The sequence below is a fragment of the Aythya ferina genome (genome assembly GCF_964211825.1).
Source record: "Aythya ferina genome assembly, chromosome: 6".
Lineage (NCBI taxonomy): Eukaryota > Metazoa > Chordata > Aves > Anseriformes > Anatidae > Aythya > Aythya ferina.
The window spans coordinates 17,805,980-17,828,406 of record NC_140303.1 but is presented as its reverse complement, the minus strand read 5'-3'; the positions used below and the strand labels follow the sequence as shown (position 1 = coordinate 17,828,406).

The 22,427-nt window shown below is 34.6% G+C and overlaps 1 protein-coding gene across 2 annotated transcripts in view; it reads right to left on the bottom strand.

Annotated features, from left to right (window-relative positions):
* SESTD1 (SEC14 and spectrin domain containing 1) overlaps positions 1-22,427 on the bottom strand; it is a 54,099-nt gene that overhangs the window by 14,330 nt on the left and 17,342 nt on the right. For both annotated transcript variants that reach the window (XM_084524126.1, XM_084524127.1), the window contains exons 3-10: positions 20,117-20,225; positions 17,564-17,654; positions 16,476-16,589; positions 9,955-10,068; positions 7,916-8,010; positions 6,986-7,041; positions 4,211-4,422; positions 952-1,074 (exon numbers count right to left, since the gene is read on the bottom strand). In XM_084524126.1, coding sequence (XP_084380252.1) covers positions 952-1,074; positions 4,211-4,422; positions 6,986-7,041; positions 7,916-8,010; positions 9,955-10,068; positions 16,476-16,589; positions 17,564-17,654; positions 20,117-20,225 — 914 coding nt within the window. The remainder of the gene's footprint in view (positions 1-951; positions 1,075-4,210; positions 4,423-6,985; positions 7,042-7,915; positions 8,011-9,954; positions 10,069-16,475; positions 16,590-17,563; positions 17,655-20,116; positions 20,226-22,427) is intronic.

Genomic DNA, 22,427 nt, shown 5'->3' with positions numbered 1-22,427 from the left:
TTGACCAAAACAGACGAATACCTACAATGCACCTTCATCTGAGCAACAAAAGCATAGTAAAGGATGTAGCCAACAGAAGCAATGTAGTCTAGGGCACAGTTTCTCAGACTACAGTGTGCTTTTTTTATTCTCCTCTAAATTGGAAAAGCTGTAGTCCAACCGTGATTTTTTATTCCTCGGCTGTAAAGGGAACTTCGGAAAAGTGGGCTTAGTTTTCAGTGGCTACATTCAAAAAGTCAGACAAGAGGAAATCCACTGTGAGCGTGTTCTCGCCTTTTGAGAACACTGAAAATTCACATCCTGGTTCAATAATAAATTATTATTATTATTAAATTATTAAATTAAAGTTTAATAATAAGTTATAATTATTAATAATAAATGGAAAAAAATTACTGAACCTTAGGCAGCCTTGGAACTTAGAAGCAAAGACATTCAGTACACCTACAAAACAGTTTCTTAAATATTTCATGATGAGCAAAAGGTATATTTTAAATCTTGATCAATGAAAGCATTAAGCCAGTTTCAGCTTCTGGTAAACGTAGTTTAATAAAGAAATTTATTAACTTATTCACCCAAGAAGTATGGGATTTTTCAGCCCTTGCCTGCCCAACCAGAGGCAGGGAAGAAAACAAAAATTCACTCCACCTGTTCTATGTGAAACCTTAAAAAAAATGCTCTACCATAATAAATAAAATAAAATAAAATAAAATAAAATAAAATAAAATAAAATAAAATAAAAAAACATTAATAGAAATCATTATTTTTCCACACTGAAAAATAAAATAAATAACATCTTCATACAGTGAACATAAATTCCTACATTGCTTAGATAGTAAACCGTAAGATCATTCACTATCCAAAATTTCTAGGTACTCTAACCAAAAAACATTGCATGTAACGACAAGCACTTAAAACTGTTTTGCTACTTGAAAAGGACAGTGGAAGTCTCACACTGTGCTGACTCTCAATCTCTTCATGCTTCTGTTGCAATGCTTGTGAAGCTCTAATTGAGTCACCTATTCCCCACTGGGTCCTTAGCTGTTCTGATCCAGGTCCTTCAAGCCAATTGACTACCTGTAAATAAGATAAAGATGACAAAGAACAAATAGCAGATCAATTACATGAAAACTAGGATAAAAATAATTCTAACATAAGCAGAAATATATAATCTATGGAAGTTATCTTGCTGTATCCATTCATATCTTCAAAAGCACTATGTAGAAGTTACTTTTCATTAACCTTAGCCTGTCATCTCCATAAAAGCATGTGGGATCTAGCAAAGATTGGTGTCACTTTGTATCTGTCTATAACGAGTTAAAACACGATTTTCTTGATAAGGACACTTAAACAAGACTTTTTTTTTTTTTTTAACTGAATTACAATGTACAGCTGTATTCAACCTCACATCTGAGAGTTTTCTCCCTATTTTGTTGAATATCTTAACACACAAGTGCATGATATGTATTTATTCCGAAATTAAAATTTATACCTTTAGTATTTTATATGTTTATTTTGTTCAACTTGCTCCATTCAAACTACAGAAGCCTCTTACAGAGTTTTAATGGCATCATCTTATTGGATCTGCCCTGGCAGAACTCTGCAGGGTCCTGGTGATAGGGTTTTGGATTATGACATGAGATTTTATTATTATTATTATTATTAAAAACTATTCTCATTTTTGCTATTATTTAAATTAAAGCAGAGCATCTCAATTTATACACATCTGAATTACCAGATTATACCTTAAGGGAAAATAAAGCTTTAAATTTCCAGGATGTAGACAGCCATAATGAAACCTAAAGAAAATCTCTTACAGAGACTTACTTCAGGACTCTTACTGAGTCCTCTATCCGAGTCCTACTGAAATCTATGAATACCCCCATATTTTGAACTTTAATGAAAGAGCATTGGAAGCCAGCTTCTTTGGTTAGGCTTTGGAATGGGTTGCCCAGGGAGGTGTTGGAGTCACCGTCCCTGGGGGTCTTTAAGCAAAGGTTGGATGTGGCATTTAGGGACATGGTTTAGTGGGTAATGTTAGTGGAAGGAGGATGGTTGGACCAGATGACCTTGGAGGTCTTTTCCAGCTTTAATGATTCCATGATTCTATGCATTTTTGCTGCATCTTTTGTTTAAACAAAGACAACAGAACAGATCCAAAGTTTTTCAGGAAAAATACAGTAACAGTGCAACACGGTAACTATAAAGACAAATTAAACACACCCAGAAGACAACCGGGCAATTTTTCTAGTGCTGCTAGGCCACTTTGTAACAGTAGGAAAGAAATGCCATCATCCTTACCGAAGGTAACTCAATTCACTTCATGTTTAGTCATTATGTCTGTGGTTTCCCCCCCAGCCTCCTTCCTATAAGCAGCACCATTTCAGAACACACCATATTTGTTCCAAAAGCATCCTGGGGTTTCCCTACTTTTATCACTTCTAGTAACCCTCGGTTGTCATATTAAGACCCTACTGTTCTTGATTTTTCCTTGTGTGAAAAATATTTGATCTGAGAAAAGTCACCAAAGGAGCTGGAGGAAGGCAGCAATGTTATTTTTGTAAAACATACGTTAATGACTAGAGATGCAATTGCAATGAAAATAACAGGAAATCAAAACAGAAAAAATTAGCAACACAGCAAGTAACTTTTCTCTGCACACACTCATTCCAACTGAAAATACTGCATGTTATACCATAAGTTGTTTGTTTTGACAAAATAAATTCCACTTCAGTTTACCTCCAACAGTCCATCATTACCTTCTTTACTTTTCTCTATTAGATCAATTTTTCCCCACAAGCCAAAAAGAAACTACATCAGCTTATAGATTTAGTAATTTTTTGTTTGTATAGCATTTAGAAAGCTTTAAAATGCACTTTATAAAATAGATTGATTCAGTAAAATATTAAAGCACATTCGTGCTGTGTACTGAGACTCAGTTCACTTATTATGCAGCATCCGTACTGTAGACAGAGCAAAGAAAAGACTATTTCTAATAAAAATATTGCAAAATGAGGCTGATGCCACAGTAAACAAGTTATTTAAATGCATTAATAATGGCAGTTGGCCAAGCTAGTTATACATTTATTTTTTCAATCAGCACATCTTGTTCAGCCACTATAACTTTACCACAGGGAATAAAATTCACATCACCCCATTATACATGTATAGAACACATTAGCATGGCAGTGTATACAGTACGAAGGATGAAATCTTTGCATATATTTTTTGAATTTCCAACTCAAAATATCAGAAGTTTGCTTTTTTTAAAAAAAAATTTTATTATCTGAATGACTACACAAGTGAAAAAGATTCCTCTCAGTAGGTTAATATTTTTACTCCTAGAAATAAAAACAAGATTGATTAGTTTTTATCTTCCCATACCTGGAACACTGAAGTGTCAGTACTTGATTTGCACTCGCCGTGCTTTAGAAATGTCAGTGTGTAAAGGTTAAAAGCATTATCCATTCAATTTTCTCCATAGTCAAGCTTCACAGAAACTTAAAAACATAAATCTAATTTCAAGTAACGAACACTTGAGAAAGAAATCAAAGAAATTGAATTAATTTATCTCTATTAAGACTATGATGATAAAATATTGGAAGTGCCAATTACAAGCCTGTTTCCAAAGGACCAGATCAATTCATTATGACCTTTAACACACAATTGATTAGCATGATTTCTGTTCATTCTGGTCAGAGTAACCTCAAAATACAGTGTTAGACAAGTAAAGGAATCATGGCTTACCTTCAGTAATCGGAACTTTCAGTAACTTTCAGTAACAGTAACAGACAATGTGTCAGGGAAGTTTTCCAACTCAAGCAAAACTACAGTCATCTGTGTCTCATTTGTCAATGTTCTTTCTTTTGCTAACATGTCAGGTTTCTACCCTCTAACAACGTAAGAATACATTGCCACAGTAGACAACAAAGGGACAATGTGCAGGTTATTCAACGTGGGGGTGAAAGCAGGTTGAGCTGAGCTCTGCATTCTTACCCCCTCCATGTATCAGAGGAACGTTTAGAAAGTCCCTCCTAGTAGCCAAAATATAAAACATCCAGTCAAACTAGCATGCTGCAGTTTCAGGAGTGAAAAGAATCACGAACAATAGCAAGAAGCTCCTCATTTGATTCTTAGTTTTGCAGAGAACACAGTCTGGGATTTGAGCTCAAGCCTTCTTCCCCACCTTATTCAAGAACAACTTCGTCCTTACCTGCATTACCTTCTGCTGAATCTCCTCTAGTTGAGTTCTCTTGCTACGTTGCCTACAAACTTCCTGGTAGCGGGTATATTGCTCTCGGAGTGAGTCTAGTAGCTTCATGACTTGTGGCTGAGCAAGTAGTTCATCATCCATTGGAGACCATGATACTCCTCCATCTGAACCATTAAATCGACGCTGTTGTAGCTCAGATAGCAACTCATGGCCTTTAAAAGAATGTATAATGGTATGGTTAATTTGGATACAAAAAAAGCACACAATGACGAGTCAGCATATGTATTTTTAGACCACCCAGCAGTACATTTCTGTAGCTAATCTTTCATACATTGTGCACATTTAATGATGTAATTTTATTAACATGCAGAGCACAGGGCAGTCTGTGGGGCTGTACCAGTCATAAAATAGGGCAGAAAGGTGGTATATATAAGACATATAACAGAGATACCATGAATTTAACATTCACTGACAATAACATTAACATAAGAAAACACTTGCAAAGCACAATGCTGAGTCAGAAACAACTGTAAGTATTCTTTTTTACTTCAAAATATCGTGTAGCATCCAAAGTATTTCTCTCATACCATTTGTATTCTTAGAATAAATGAACAATGTAAAAGCGCTAACAAATTAAACATATCACTTCTGTTATCTGACAAGATTTTATAAAATGCTCATAAGTTTCTACGAAAGCGTGTAAAAGAATCCAAAGTATTTTGATCAAAAATATTTTCTTGCTGTCCTCATGTTTTAATTTGTGCTTTTAAACACCATATTATGGTACAGAATTCCAGCAGTGTAAAGACTGTCATATATATGAAAATAGCATGGTTGGCTATTTATTCTTCCAATTAAACTGTTCAATGAATGTAAGTTATTGCTAAGTTGTGGTAAAATTTTCTGCATATAAATACTATACTACATGTACTAGTCAACTCAGATAACCTATTTGTACTCCCAAAAGCTCGATGAACAAGTTAACAAATAAAACAGTGGTCAGTAAAGAAGCGTTGGCATACAAGTAAAAATCTGCCAAACCCACATCAGCCATTCAGACCTTAAAATGGTAACATGCCAGTTCACCAAAACAAGCAAACAAATAAAAAAAAAATGACACCGGAATAGTAATTACAGTACCTCAAGAAAAATGCAGAAAAATAGACTCTAAATTCAACTAGTATCGTCTAGACAATCAAAATGCCAAAGGCTTTGGAGATTGCAGCAAGCAACTATAAATTACTCTGCATTTCTGATTGTGAGATGAACGTAGCTTAAGAATTCAAATACATTTTGCCATGCTATGGAAATAAACATCCTTTATTCCATCTTATAAAACACTACAAGGCACAGATAGCTGCAGTGCAAGCAGTATAAGGTTTTTACAAGTCAGTTATACTAGGATAATTTTGATTTCTACTGTATTTTTTCAGCAGTAAATAATTAATATTTTCAAGGTAAAAAGTTTTTTTTTTTTTTTTTTTAAACTAGATTCTTATCAAACTAAGAACTGCAGTTTTTATTTTGATTTGGAGCCTGTGAAAGCAACAGTTCTTAACATTATGGAAGGCAAGGCTTTTATTTAAAACCTTAGAACATCACCCCAGCAAATCTTACCATTTTTCCTTCTTTTCATTTGGTTTGTTCATATTTGCATTTATGAGACAGAAAACTAACAGGGAAAAAAAAATATATTATCTAACTTTCAATATAGTGGAACTGAGAAAAAAAAAAAAGAAAGTACAGTTATCTGTGGGGAACTCCCATGACTTGACAAAAGTTACTAAATTTTAAAAGCTCCAACAATTTTTTATGCAATAATTAAGAAAATAGACAGTGTTTCCAAACTTCCTTAGGAGCCACCTATTCAACAAATTGAAATGCTTTGTCCAAACATCTTACCATTAGAGGCGAATATATAATCAGACTAAAATATACTGACATTGTCTACAGACACTTTGTATTTTAAAAGCTTTAAAGACTCCAGAAAGGAACTACAATGGAACTACAAACCTTTTAACTCAAACAATATTCTACTACATCTAAATAAGCTAAAACTTAGCACAGAGTGCATGCAGAGCCAGCAGTTCCCAGTAGCATATATTACATGACTCACACATTGCACTGTAGGAGGCTAGAAGGATTCTGAGCACTCCTCAGACTCTGATCACCATCTTAACATGGTTCATTACTTAACACTCTAGAAAGGCAGAAATCTTTAAGCAAATTTCTACTCCAAATCGACAGTGCCACTGTGCTTTATGGTGAATAAGAAATCCACCTGAAAAAAAATTTGTTCAAAGAAAAGTAATTGTTTAAGGTTCAGGGGAGATTCCAAGCAGTGAAGAGTCAGAAGACTATGTTTCACTTTTACAGATCGCCAACTCAGAACAAGGCTGATGCAAATTATCTGAGTTGTGTAATATGCTATGTGTGTTGTAGCCATTTGGTAGCTACTGAGATTAATTCATTACATAAGGTCAACATATTAGATTCATCTAGAAGCAATGTATTCTCAAATTAAACCTATTAATTTATGGTAACACCATGAAGATGGTATCAGCACTACTAAAACCTATTTTAAACAGACAAATCATTTGGAGTTCTTCCATGTATTTCCTAAGATTTCTTTTTTAATCTAAAGATTACATTAATTGATAAGTTTATTACATTGAGATGTTTGTTAAGATAGTTATCACGCCCTCTGTGCTTTCATGTGGGGCATGAAAATGAATAATGAACTTTATTAACCAACATGATCATTTTTCAACTTACCTGTCTGCAGTACCGTCTCAGGATCAACTGATGGAAGGAAGTTCAAATCTACTGATCTTGAATAAAGTAATAAACACATTATTAATCATTCATTTCTAATACAGTAGCACTACAAGGCTTCAACCAACACTGGAGCTACCACAAAGCATTAAGAGACTGTATGTTACTTTCCTCCACACCTCTCCTTCCTTCATACCCTAAAGAACTAATACATTACATACTACAAAATAGGTAAAGAACAGATCAAGTGACAAACAGCTGCATTCATAGTTTACAGAACTGCGTAACAGAGGCAGCAGCTTTGTACTTAAATGTGGCCTGCCAGCAAGGATAACTGAACAAGATCATAGCCCCACCAGCTTGTGCACTGTCTGTCATAAGAGACTTCCAACAAAGTATAAAACGAAATACAAATATCCTGCATCCCAGCCTAATTCCTTAACTAAACAAGCTCTTTGTAAATCTATAGAAAGAGCTATCATTTATCAAAGTCATAGGAAATAACTGAAAACATCAGCTTGCCTTTGACATTGTATAGATGTGTTCTGTAACACACGTTAAAAAAATCTTATAGTCCTTTAGTTTCTTTTGGAGCCTGTTTACATCTGCTACACAACTACTTATTAGAAAGCAAAGTACTGGGAGTAAATCCCTCTCCCCCATCTTGATTCTAAGTATCAGCAAAAACAGCCAGTCATAAAATTCTCACTTTTTGTACTCATTTTTATCAAATCAGAAGTGCAGCTATATGCAGTCAATAGCCAAGCGAGCATCCATACATCACAAATTCTGTAGTCTGTATTTTAAACTTTGAAAACTTCCTTACATATTTTGTATGACATTTAAGACATTATTACATTTTCAATATCATTTTGAATTCCAATGAAATTTTATATCAAAAACATTAATTTCAAGAAGCTAACCACACACCTCTCTTTTTCTTGAGTTCCTTTATCACTTCCATTGTTAATTAGAGCAAGCTCATCTAGTAAGGATGTTGATTCTTTTGTGAATTTTTCAAATACCTAAATAAAACATGTTTTACATTTAGAAAAACAATTTTAAGTGACAGTATTTGAAGGCATCACTACAAATTTATCTGCTAGTTCTGATAATATACTTCAACTTTTATATTATTGCCCAGCATTCAGATGGCACAGTAAAAATGGCTGAAAATAAAAAGATTTGTTCATGGAACACTTAGGAGCGCTAAGATTCCTTAGGAAAATAAGAAATAGAACACTGAATATAATGAAAAAGGGATAAATTCTGAAACACTGACAAATCTTTAATTTTTGCAAAACCTGGAAGCCCTTATGGATATATATATTCCACCATTTCATTTAAGCCTCAATCTTTAAGTAAATCTTAAGAATAATTCTGAATGAATGTTATAAAAACATCTGAGAGTTCGCTTGAACGGATTAAAATAACCACCTTTGTGAAGATGACAGTTTTTCACTGCTACAAATAAGAGCAATAGTGTAATAAATAACTGATATAAAAGGAGTAGTAGTTATGAATTAAAAAATGCTCCTAATCAGTTGCTTCAAGTGTAGGAGTACGTATAGATAGCAGGATCTGTTTAGTCAGACATTGGGTACTGCTCAAATGACTCCTCTAGAACAGAGCTTTAACAGAACCAGACACGATCTGGTACCAGAACTGACATAGGCAGTAACTTTCAGGTCTTTCTCGTGTTCATAATTTATTAATTCATGGTCTAGAGCTGAAGTTTCCTTAACCGATTTTAAGAATTTAAATTTAACGAAATTTAAGACCAGTTAAATTTCAGGAAAAAACATGAAGGACAAGAGGTGGACAGCTCTTAAAAGCTTATTTATAAGATAGTGGTTTATAAAACAAAAATCCCCAGAACTAAAACAGAAGTCCCAGCTACAGTGGAAATACTGTGCTTATGAACTCTGTGAACGTCAGAAGTAAGTAGAAGCCACATTTGTATATACCAGACAAAAAAAAATGAAAGACGACGAAGATATTCAATATCCCTTCCCCTCCCTCTGCCCCAACATGTGTCCAGACTCTCTTGGTTTCAGGAAGAACAGAAACAAGCTGCCTTGCCCTAGTCTATGCACACATACTGCTCCTCGTGAAAGTCTAACAGAAAAAAGCAGCACAGTAGATTGTCCTTCTGCCCTTGGGTCTGAACACCCGCATTTCAATTTACTAAGACCCAGATGGGGAAAAAGGTATAGCCCTCAGATTTTTTCAGGGGAAGTTCTGCTATGAGATTGGCTGCATGGTACTTTTGAAGGCTTTGGGCAGTTGGAGTTGGAAAGCATTGTGGAGAATTTATGTCCAGAATCCCACCTATAGATCCCTAGAGGGGGATACACATTTGAAGAACACATTGCACAGGAGAACAGTTTCTTTCAAGATTAAATGTTGTATTGAAGATTCAAGTAACTGGAAAACAAGTAACAGTGGAGAACTGATTAGAAACATTCTGCAGTGCTATGTGCACCTACAGTCGCTGTAACAATTTGTGTATATTAATGATTTAGGGGCGTATTTGCTCCTAGATGTTTACTGCATCCCTGTATCCACAGCACTGACAGAGATTTCAGTGTAGGGCAGCATATATACAGGCTCTCAGTCCATAGTAACTGAGGAATAAGAAAACTTTAAAACACCTGCAGAGTCCAAATATTTCCTCCTTGCTTGGGACTTCTCCTATGAGTAGGCAAAAAGTTTCCCTTTGCAGCCACGATACCATACATTCAGGCTCTGATGGTGTAAAAGAGCTTCAGTAAGGAACAAGCTAATTCAATAAATTGATTACTTTAGCTTAATTACCCTTGAGTAAAATCCAGTGTTAGTAATTACATACATTCATCCATTTGAACTGCAATTCTATGCATACGAAAAATCTATGTGCTGAGCAGTTCCTACACAAATAAAAATTCATAGATCAAGAATGAGACATTTGAAAGAAAGAGAAAACTAACCAGCCTCTTATTCAACCAATCCATGTGATCATAGGTGAGAGTTCCTCCAAAATCTTCTGTTAGTTGGCATGGTTCAATATACCGAGTCAGTTTGTTAGCAGATACCAGAATAACCTGCAACAATAGAAGAAATTTTAGGTACAGGTGTAGGCAATGTTTATATTTAAGTACTTGACAAGTTGTGCTAAGTGTCCAGAGGTACTGAACAGAACTTCTCTGTGATTCACAAGAAGGGACCCTCTTACTGCTAAACACTTATATCAATTATGACTGGTTGCAATTAACTGGGACCTAAACCAGGCATGTAGTTTTGATATGCAGCTTACATCTCATGAATAATCCTTTACCAGAATCACCTGTACCAGCTTGTTTATGTATAGCAGGAGAAATAAACATAGTTCCTGCCTGTTTTTGTGGTAACTGATGCATCTTAAGCCATACTTCACATGATCTATTTTTAGTGAACTTAGTAGCAGGATATCACGCTGCAAAGTACTTAGAAGTGTTTGCAGTATTCTCTTGCAGTAAAAATATTTGCAGTACACTCTCGTAGTCCTTTATGCCACACAAGTTAAGCACCACTATTTACTGTACAAATGTGCTGAACATATAGTTTAAGTAATTTTTACATTCTGTTTCCATGCCTCTTAGTTAATAAAAAAAATAAAATTAATTTACTCATTCAGGACATCTCAGAAGTGAAACAAATGTAAATAAAGTGGCTGGTTCATACCACTGAAATATCACTTCTAAAAAAAGAAAACTGCCTCAATAAAAGGATGGACTGCACTGAGACTGCTTATGTGTGAGTATTTTACTGAAATACTTCAAAGGAGGGGTAAGACCAGGGGATACACTTTACAAACTTGTTCCATGGAGACATTAAAAAAAAATCTTTTCTAGCAAAGCAAAACCTTCATGTAACAAATATTAGCAACATGAGATAAAAATCTTTCTCCCCATCCACCCCCCACAAGTAGGATTTGATCAAAGAACACAAACTTCACATGCATCTTATTAGCAAAATTTTGAAGATGACAAAACTTCCAATAAGAAGTCTTGTTGTAACTTATGTTGTTGCTCCAAAAAACATTTATTCCCTACAGTTCAAAAACTTTGAGCTAACGGAGTTATTGGCTTATTTCAGACAACTGCAGTAAGCCTGTTTGAAAACTTCAAAAAAAGGAAAGCAATCATTTGAAATTTTAATGAAGTAGAAGCAGAAGGGAGGTTCCTCAACAGAATTTAGCTCTTGTACTGAATTAGACTAGTGACAGTGTTAATGTTAACTCCCTCCATTTGCTTTACATTAGTAACTTTCTCTGAATTGCTCTTTTAGTTAGCTAGCACAGATCTCTACTTGAACATGGGCTAAGAGGAAAGAAAAAAAAAAGGTTGAAAACTGGAAGGTGTGATGTTGTAAAACAGATAAGACCCTTCTCAAAGACACACTAATAGAATATTGTCTTAGACTATCTTTACTTACTATTCTAGATAATTCTACTGTAAGGCCAGCACTTAGAGCATACAAACTATTGATGTCAGATCCCTAAAACTTTTTCAAAATCTGATCACAGTCTTTGGCCTTCTGTGAAAATTAATAGCAGATCACCACATTCTGACTATTTTTCTTTATGAATTAGCGTTCTATCCTCTTTGCATCTGTATTTCACAATTTAACATAACGAATACAAAGAACATCTTCATTAATTTCTTTCCTCTGTGAAGACTGCCATTCTCTGTGATGGCTTCCCATTGCTATTATCTCTATTGCCAGCTCTGAATACTGGTTAAGACACAGGTATAAACAAAGACAATTTACAGTTATAAAAATAGAAGTATCCCACTGTTTGCTTGCAACTTGACTGATTTTCCTTTTCCAAAGTGATCTTATTACATTGGCTTTAGAAATTTTTTTTTTCAATCCCAAGCAAAAACCTTTGGACAGCAGACTATAATGTGAACAGCTTAAATCTCCTAAGGGAAAAATGAATACGTCTGTACAGATGGTAAGACAGGATCTTTCAAAGACTGGGAAAAGTACTACGTATTGAATCCTTAAGTCTTTGTTTCCTTTCCCACTCGGCCCACCCTTTCTGACAAAGTGACAGCTAGTAAGGTGACTGGTAACAGGTTTCAAGTGTGTCCTGTTTGGTACTGATCACCATCTGTACTCACTTCTTTTTATAATCTGTAAGAGTGGTAACACCTCTCATCATTGTTCTACTCTAATCGACAATATTGGCCTGCCAAAACATTGTTAAAGTCTTTTCAGAAATAATACAGACAATTGTTTGGGGAAAAGTACAAGTGCTATATTTTATTCCTCTGGACACTACAGTAACTTTTTTCTAGTAGCATGATTTTGATTGATGCAACGGTGCCATTAACACTAATCTCTAATAATGCAAGAGCTCTGAATACTGTTTGTACAAAGCTGACCTCTCCCTCTATGTCATTTCCATTTTTTTTTCCCCAACTGTTTTCATCAATTTTCTGCAACCAGATGGAGGCAGATGTCAAAATCAGCAAAGGAAACTTCTGAATATTCAATAGGATGTGCAAAAGGACCCCCCAAATGATAAAAACATCCATGTAAGCTTCCTTTAGGGAATAAAAAAGCTCCTTAATACAAATGCCATTTACAGAGTCAAAACCAAAAACTACTGGAAGACAAGCTGGTGTAAAATTTCAGTTACAAGTTACTTGCAACTCAAGCATATGACATCACAACAGCTATGCTACTGAATCTAAAATGAAATGGTGACATTTCAAAAAACATAAACATATTCCTCGAGAATACAATATTTAAACTAATGTGATCCAAGGATATGATGTTCTGAATGGAGTAAGTATCTGTATTGATCTTCATAGCTTCATATCAATGAATAATACTTTCCAGTTCTGGGATAAATTAAGAAAATTATCTAAACAAATTGAATAATAATATTCTATACCTATCATCAGGGCAAAAAAATTATACTGAGGAACAGATATAGAAGCACTGTAAGGGGATTAACCCCTTTTAATCTCAGTTCTTAAAAGCTAGAGTTCTTAAAAATTAGATTTAGTTTAAAAGAATAGTTGGTGTCATCCCTTAAAAAAAGTATTCTTATTACTAAAAGACATTTACATAAAACTGTAAATCTAAAAACACGCTGAATTTCCCAGAGAATAGACATAGCTATTTGGTGTTATGTGAAAGCGATAGAAATGCAACAGCCAGAACACTTATGCACAGAATTTTAAATATGTATGGTAACGTTTCTCTGTTCCAATTTGTTATATTACAAGGTAGCTGACTACAAATGTAGCTTCTCCAAAAGTATATGAAGGTACTTACTCAAGATGAACAGAACACCATTGCCTCGACTACAAATTTTAATAAATGCACATCAAAATAATCTATCATTCTTAAAATGTATGATTTCATTTTAAAAGAACATTATTAATGCATGCAAAAAGCTGATCAGTTATCTGGCCACAGGTTGGTAATTTTGGACATATTCCATTCAAATAGGCCTAAGTAGAGGGGTTTTTGTCCGTGTTCCAAAAATTCTGCCAGGAAACACTCAGAAGACCAGAAAGCTCATCCCCTGTCACAGCCTGTTTGATTATCACCAAACATTGGTAACGTCCTATGCACTTATGAGTTGGACTTGATGATCCTTGTGAATCTATTCCAACCCAGGATATTCTAAGATTCTGTGATTCACCATTAGAATCATTTTCTTAGTGGATGGATTCTTGATGATCTATTATGCCTACAGCTTACATATCCAAACAGCTTTGGAAAACACAGAGGAATCTTCAATGAACAAGGCAGAGATTGTGAGCATAACTTTGCACTTCAACCCATGGAAAAATCTAAACCAAAAGAACTCCTATTTTCATTTTTCACAATATGCTGAAGGCAGCCTTTGTGTAAAAAGCAGTAATGTGTTTCTTGTTTTTCTTTTTTCTTTTTTGTTGTTGTTTGAAAAGCAAATATGAATCCTACTTGTTTTCCAAATAATCTGATTCATCTTTGCCCCCTCACCCCCAAGTTAGCTGTGCTCATTCCTCAGCAAATTCAGCTCCTGCAGAAAAATGAAATAAGGATTCAACTACTCTCCTGGTGGTTTTTCAAGAATAACTATGGCACTTTAAACAGACTAAACATAACTACCCAACTACCAGGTCTGACAGTGATTCACTGCCACAATTGTAAAGAAAAAGACTTCTCCTCTTAAGAACAAAAATCCTACTGTTTCATGATAAACATTGTTTGAAACGCTATTTGATTAAGCATTAAGGTAGAGAAATACAAGTTAAATATTTATCTGGCCAGTATCATACAGAAAATCTGGAATACTAGAAACCCAATAGCAGAAAGCAGAACCTAGATACCCACCAGAATGTCAGCTCCACTCCCAATAACCCTCTCCTTCACTTTCCAGCACAAACAGTTTTGCCTACTCATTGCCCTTCTGGGCTCATAGCAATAACACATCACCTTTTTTGCATCCTAGAGAAGAGACTAATAGATACACAAAACCTGGTATTTTTCAACATACCTTTCTTTAGAACTGAATTCAGAAAGTGAACTAAACACAGGCTTATGTACCCTAGCTCCACAGAGACAATTCTCTGATTTGGCATGGGTTTTTAAAGCATAGGACCCATCAGCTCCAGTTTAAATAAAAAATAAAATAAAAAAAAGAAAAAGATATGTGCAGAGGAAGAAAGATGCATTTAAATAAATGCCATTTTGATTATTTAAAAAATGTATAACTGCTATATCTGTTTTTGTAAAATCCATGAAAACTATGAATTCTGGTGCCCTAGCATTAAAATAATAAACTTCTTAGTACAGATGGTTGCTTCAGTTGCTTTTTTAATGCTCATCTTGGACGTGCCACAAACAATTGACTAGCATATAATAGGTGGATATCACCTACTCATCTCTTTTTGCTCTGGTAATCTTGTTTGTGACTATGCTGACTGAGCTGCTAATTGCTGAACTTCAAGACAGAAACCTTGACTACACCCCCTTGCCAGTCCCCTCAAGGGATTTAGGTGAAGGTAAACAGAATCTGTGAAACCCAGGAGAATGCAACTGTACCTTAAGTCACAATATTATCACAGTTGGAACCACTTCCAGCCCTTAACTTCAGGCACTTAATTACCTTTATTACCTTATTACCTTTGTTAACAAACACCTAGCTGTCTGAAATATAGACAGGTCTTCCAAGGTTCTTTGCATTGCTCTATTGTATTTGGGCTACTTTTCAAAGTGTCTTTAACGAACTACTTGAAAATACGACCTTATTCTGTAAGGTAAACATCCTGAAGACAAAGATGTAGGACTTATAAGATGTAGGTACTTATAAGGCTCTAAAGCACATTACAAGAATGAAAATGAAGTAATGCAATGAAAAAAAAAAAATGAAAAAATAAAGGGATTGGCCACTTGACTGAAAATAGGAACCCATGCCATCTGTTCCACTCCTTCACACCACTTTGACATGCAGGAATTGTTTCTAAAAAAAGAAACGAAGCCACTTATTCTATGTAAAGTCTGATAATAAAAGACTTAAGAGAACAAAAATCATACAACTTAACAGTGTTTTATCTGGATGATAGTCTCTTTCCTAATACAGGACTATATTACTTATTAGTTACATAACCTTTAGCTGCCAATTTCCAAGTCTCATTTTCTCTGAATAACTTTTCAACAGGAGTATTCAAGAACATTATAATCTTACAATCTGAGAGAATTTACCAGTGTAAGATAAGGCTGCAAAAAATCTTTTCTTTTCAAACTCTGTCATAAAAAAAAAAAAAAAAAAAAAAAAAAGATGCTTTCATAGTGCCTTGTACAAAACAAGCAGGCATTTTAGTATTTGGCAAACCCAGCAAACCTGTCATAGTTCAAACAAATTAGCTACAAAAACAGTTGGAAAGATAAATGATACGGGTAATTTCCTAAAAATAGGGAAAAGTGAAGTTTCCATTAACTTCCCAAAAAGATAAAAAAGATAAAAAATGGAACTGATAACATTAGGCTTTAATCTCTTGTACACACTCTGCCTCATGAGGTAATACTATCAGCTTGTTTTTGGAAAGCTGAAAGACCCTGTAACCTTTGTTGTTAATGTCAGAAAAAAATCAAAGGTGAGAGAGGCATTCAGCAGCAATAAGATGTTCTGCAAAATGGTAACTACTGATTTGGTGACACTATACAATCTCGTACAGAAGTCATGAACAAAATTCACACTAAACACTGTAGCAATTTCTCTGTCAAAACATCAGCCAAATGTATCATACAGTTTTATCCTCTTGCTGAGGAGAAGATTTCTAATTTGAAATTACTATATTTAATATTCTTTTCAAGTAGAAAACATGAAAACAGTGGTTTATTAGGAAAAAAACACTGAGCATCTAAAATAAAACTATTTTAAGATGACATTCATTTGCATCCATTTATCTAGTATTCCAAAAATAGTATTTCTGACTGAAGAAGACAAAACTCTACATACCTCAAAGCCAAGTCTATCTTTCTCTTTCCAAAAACAGAAGTGTGTAACCTTCTTATCCCAAAACTCATCTGGCTTTACTACACAAACAAGCGATACTTCAGCTGGAACAACATTCTGTAAAACAAATTGGGGTGAGAGGGGGAAGAAACCAGTAAAACATTCAAGATTTAGCTTTCTTGTTTCACAGAACTGAATTCCATTCGAGTGTCACCATCTATTCAAAAACTCACATTTGCAGATAGAAATTAAACAAAATTTTCTGCATCTGTGTCCCATGTTGGCTCTATCATACTTAATATTAGATTGCATTAAACTGCATAGCAAAAGTGTCAGAACTGAAAAGCAAATCTAACCTCTTTACTCCCAGTCCTGAAGTCCAACCACTAGACCATGCCGTACTAATACAGAAAAACATGAATGACTAGCTTAACTAAAATTGCAGTATGAAAGTCCAAGTTCTCTACTCCGTTTCAGTGTGCTGTATCTTACATTCTCTTTGACCACTGAGACCAGAAAATAACCTACACTGTTTAGCAGAAATAAGACTTTTTCATTACCCCACCATTCTGAAGAGATAAGATAATGTATTATGAACTTCTCTATCTAGGAATTTGCACTTTTTCCCCTCTCTATTTTGAATAGCATCCAGGATATAATTTGACTGGAACTATTACATATAACAAAATCAACTACTACAGTCAATTCCAATGGAAGCCAATTAGTACAACATATTGCATCAAAGCCTACTTAGATGCACTATCAGTGCCAACTGTCCCCTGCAGACATTGCTACCACTCATAGCTGTTGACAGGAGCATACTTCTGTATTCTTTAAACTAAAACTCTGTTTTAGAAAAAGATCTACAAACTCATGTTTTGAGCTGGTAATGAACTTGACACTCACTTGAGGGAAGAAATCATTCCCTTTTCAGATTGTTTCTTCCTGTACAGAGCACATATTCTGTGATTGTAAAAGGCCATAAATTGTCTTTCTCTATTAAGAAATTATTACCTCTACAGTAAAACTGTTACTAGGTTTACATCTACAGACCTAATCTGTCAACTATGAATGTATAAAAATTGATTTACCTGCAGCATTAACACAACCGTCTTCACCACGTTCCACTGAGATTTTCTACCATCCACAATCACAGTAAATCCTCTAGCTTTGCATTTTTCACTAAAAAGAAGAAAAATGCTTAGGAAAAAGTAAAAAAAATCATCATCAAGTGTCAGACTACAATGACTTTGGATTTAAATATACTGAAAAATACAGCTATATAGTTTACTTCTGAAAATACTATTTACAAAACTTACGTTTGCTCACTTAGGAGTAATTTTCAATATTGATGCACAATAATTATTAAAAAATTATAATAGATATGACAAAAAAAGTATTTGTTTATACTTTAGCATCTCTGAAAAGGTTTCGTAACTACACCATAAACTTCACCACTTTGCTATAAACTTCACAAAATCTTCAAAAAGACATGAAACTGTAAATCAAACTTTCCTATGAAAGGCAAAGGGATGTCAGTTTTCACGAGGTCACTGTGAATTGGCGCAGACTTGAGGACAAAGCTATATATCATTTGATGCATGTCCAAGCAGGAAGTCATCTAAGCGTCCTTGAATTTCTTCCCTGAACAAGTTGTCTAAATGTTCAGGGAAGAGACAAAAAATCTCTACAAGGACAGAGGCTTTGCCTACAGATCTAGAAAACAATATTTTAAACGAACATCTCTTCTTTTCTAATAAGAAGGTTTGAGTCTAGGCATACTACATACAAAAGCTCTGCTTAAAAAACAGTTGCAAAGACAAGTGGAAATAGCTTTTGAATTTTTAAGTACTGAATGAGAAAAAAACAGTGAAAACTTTCCTTGCTCTCAGTACATTAACACAAGCAGATGGCCAGCTCATTCCTAACTGAAGCAGGTAGCAAGGTGCCCAACAAGAACAGCTCAGAGTTCAAAGGTGGCAGCAACCCCTGGATATGACCATCAGCACAGCAGCAGCCAGAAGAGGTCAGGGAAAGGTGTTTGTATTTTTTGACATTAGTTACCACATAAGATAGAAAAATTTCAACCTGAGAAATGATATCTGGCAAAGTTATAAGTAATTAAAAAACCATGACATTTACATAAGATAGAAAAGCATTGTGCAGTCTCTTTAGTGACCAGGTTCTCAAACAAAACAGTTACAATTATAATATATAGAATGCACAACTAAATTCAAAGTTGAACACATTAGGTTACTTTATAGATAGAACTTTGACAACAATCTTTCCATACTGCCACCATAAAAGAGAGGTCATTTTTTCCACGACTGAAAAACAGAACATTCAAAGTGGCAACACTGAACTTTTCTTTCAAACAGATTTCCAAGTTTGTACAGAGTACAAAGAGTGCTTTGGTTGAATTTTCAGACAGTTATTTTTACGCTAATATATGTAAAAACATATAGCAGGATGAGACTGCAGAATAATTAATGCTTGTGAGAACAACAATGCCTGCATCTGTTCCATAAACGTGGCCAAGTCCTTAAGTCAATGAGATGACTTGCATGGATGACAACTTGGGATTTTCATTACTTTAAAAAAAAGACAAGCTGTTTGAAAAACCCTAAGGCTTCCACAGCTAAAACGCTGTTCAACATACACATTTTGATGTTTTACCTGTAAACACACTGAGCTTATTCTTTGACACTCTCTCCCTAACCAGAGCTTTTTTATTTTTCCCCAACAGCCTTAACTACAAAACAAAGTTGGATTATTTAACCATGTTTTTAACACATTTGTAGATTCCAATAAGCAAAGTGCACTAAACATTCTTCAATTATTCTTATTTCCAAAAAAAAAAAAAAAAACATACTTAAAGGGATACAAACAAATATTTAGTTGATGGGCTTCTTTCCTTTTAGATAAATACCAGGCAACTATAAAGACCAGTCTCTACATTTTAAGAAACAAAATGCAGCTAAGCTAGGGCCAAAAACTGTCATAAATTTACAGAGTTATATGAGCAGAACATAAAAATTATTTTACAGTGAGGACCGAACAACACTCAAGTCATAATTCAACACATTTAAGCGGTATTAACTTTAAACATTTCCATAAACTCATTAACTTCAGTGAGATTTCATCTATTTTTAAACTCAGCGCATGGTTAAGCTCTAGAGATTACCGAGAGTATGCATATAACAAAATAAAAAAAGAGGAGAAAATTTACTGTGGGTAAATTCAGCAACTGCAATGCTACCTTTGTAAGCTTAAGAATTTCAATGGTGGCTCAATTTAGAACACAATTCAAATGTACTGTCATTAGAAATGTACTGTCATTAGAAATAAATAACCAAAGATATACAAAGAAAGGAGTGAGGAAATACATAAGGAAAACAAACCAAAAAAAAAAACAACACAACCAAAGCCAGATATACAGAATGAAAGAACTTTGACAAGCCTTAGTAGATGTTTTTTTTTCAAACATATGTTTCTAATTAAATCAAATTGTATCACATTTTAAACACTTACATAATATTTATTTTGTATTGAAAGTCAAATTGAAAAAAAAATGAAAAACAACAAGAGACCCCTCCTATCACTGGAAAAGCACGTAGCCCTGAGCCAAACACCTTTGAAATCACCTTGGAATGCTTAGCAGGTAGTCTAGCGTGACACTCAGCTCATCCATACTCGTCTGCTCAAGGCATAATGGAATTGTCAGAATGAGGCCACTTCTTCTGTCCTTCCCTCCTATTTGGGGGGTGAAAAAGTCATTAAAAATTTAATTTAAAAACAAAAACAACAAAACCAAAAAACTTAGTAGCTACACGGTCTCAAAACACACCATAAATCTAGTATTTCAAGTTGCTGTGAAAATCACAAGTGAAGTTTCTCCTCTCAGACTTGACGATTCATTCACCTCACTAACATTTAATGCATCACCAAAGCTTCAGAGCATAGATCCCATTCATACCGGTTAGTCTTTCATCTAGTGCTTTGAACATAAACAGCAGCCTACATCAAGTTTTATAAAAGCATTATTTTTGCATATCTAGATTCCTTTTTCCAAAGCATTTCCTAAACCATCTACACTACCAGCCTGACAGAAACATGGTAAGCTTCTAAGATGAGTGAGCACACTGCAGCTCTAAATGTAACATAGGACCTCCTGGAACACCCATTATACAAAGGTGGATCTTTTTACCACACAGGCTGCCCCTGGAATATATTCTAATTTGATAATTCAAGCATCAAACTTGTAAGATTTCCATACCTACTTACAAACATGTAACAATCACCTCACAATTAAGATAAATACTTCAAGCCAGTTGCTTTAATCTTTGTATGTGTTTTAAACCCTTCTAATAGAAGTTATACAGGCAGTAACAGCTACAAAAATACAGGAAAACAGTAGGGAAAGTGCTAGCTTCACATTTTTACTTCTATGACAAGACCTAGTAACTGTTAAGTGATGCTGAGGTACTACATTTAAGTAGAACGTTCTACAGCTGTGGGTTGGGTCATTTTTGATTACACAGGATCCAGAAAGTCTCTGGAAAGTATAGTTTAAATGGAAAAAAAGTTGTGGTTTTTTGTTTGTTTGTTTTTGTTTTTAAAGAGCTGAAATTTTCTCTATGGTCCTCTCCTTTCTTTTTTTTTTTGATGGTCCTTTAGAGAGACAGAAATCGGACTCAATGATCCTCGTGGGTCCATTCCAACTCCAATATTCTGTGATTGCTCTAAAAAAAAAACAACTTTTGAGTCACATGTCTATAAACCAGCAACCAAAATTGATTTGGACTGGGTTTTATCATAGTTTAAAGTGGAAGTTAAGCCAAAAATACTTAATAGAACAAGATGACATGAAAAATAAATACTGACACAGCTCCCTGCTATGTGCTTCTATTCTATCAGAAAAGTCAGCCAGAAAATCTTGTAGTGTGAAGGGAACCAGTTAGGTATGCAGCAGACTCTTCCATATTCACTGCATCTCCAAGTACAGGGATTGGGCTGGTGATCTTCTGAATGCACAACGCCTTGGGATCAAAAAATTTGTCCCTAAATAGCTGTTAACTTAAAGAATTAAATTCAGTAATGGGCCAGAGGTAGCTGTGCTATATCTTTCCACATAATCTGGAGCAGCTCCTATCTAGTTTATGTATTTGCTAGTTTGAGCAAATCAGCTTATCTATTTTTTTTCTCTCTAGCCTTAAATCTTTTAATGTCTATAATCAGCTAAAAAAACGTCATTTCGGACTCCAACTATTTTTATTAAATTCGTTGTTGTTGTTCCAAGGGAAACAGGATAAAAAGTAAAGGAGAAGTGGAGAAGGGAACTCACACATGAAATAAAAAACATGAATGAATGTGAACAGACTTCAGAAGGGCCTACTGCTTGACTCCATAGCTTATTACAGTTTTGCTTTAATTACCAGGTGTTTGTACTTAAAAAACACTAATACCCATCTCTAGATTAAACCAGCTTCAAAGTAAGTTTCTCACAGTCTGGATCATTTTAAAGGCTTTTCCATTTTATTCAAAACTTTAAAAAAATTAATGTATTTTAAAAAAAATCAGTCCAAAAGCATGGAACCATTTCAGTACATACAAGGAGGCAGCTAGTAACTTCAGATTTTAAACATGTAATTGTCATGACCTTGTTACAATCTCAGCTTCATCGGGAATGAGAAAGAAAAGTAATTTTTCCTGTGTCCTGAGGGGGGGGGGGGGGGGGAATTTTATTCTCAAATTATGAATGTGCTGTTTATGTTGTTAAAGCCATTAAATCATGGTTTTGCCTTCCCCTCTCCCCCCAAAATCAGGAAGCAGAACTTTTTTAAAAAAGAGCAACAGCTCTGGAGAAATAAGACAAAGCACACAAGTACAGCACAGTAATGCCTGCATATGTATATATCTAAATTGGTGTAATTTGAGAATTCCCCCCAAAATGTT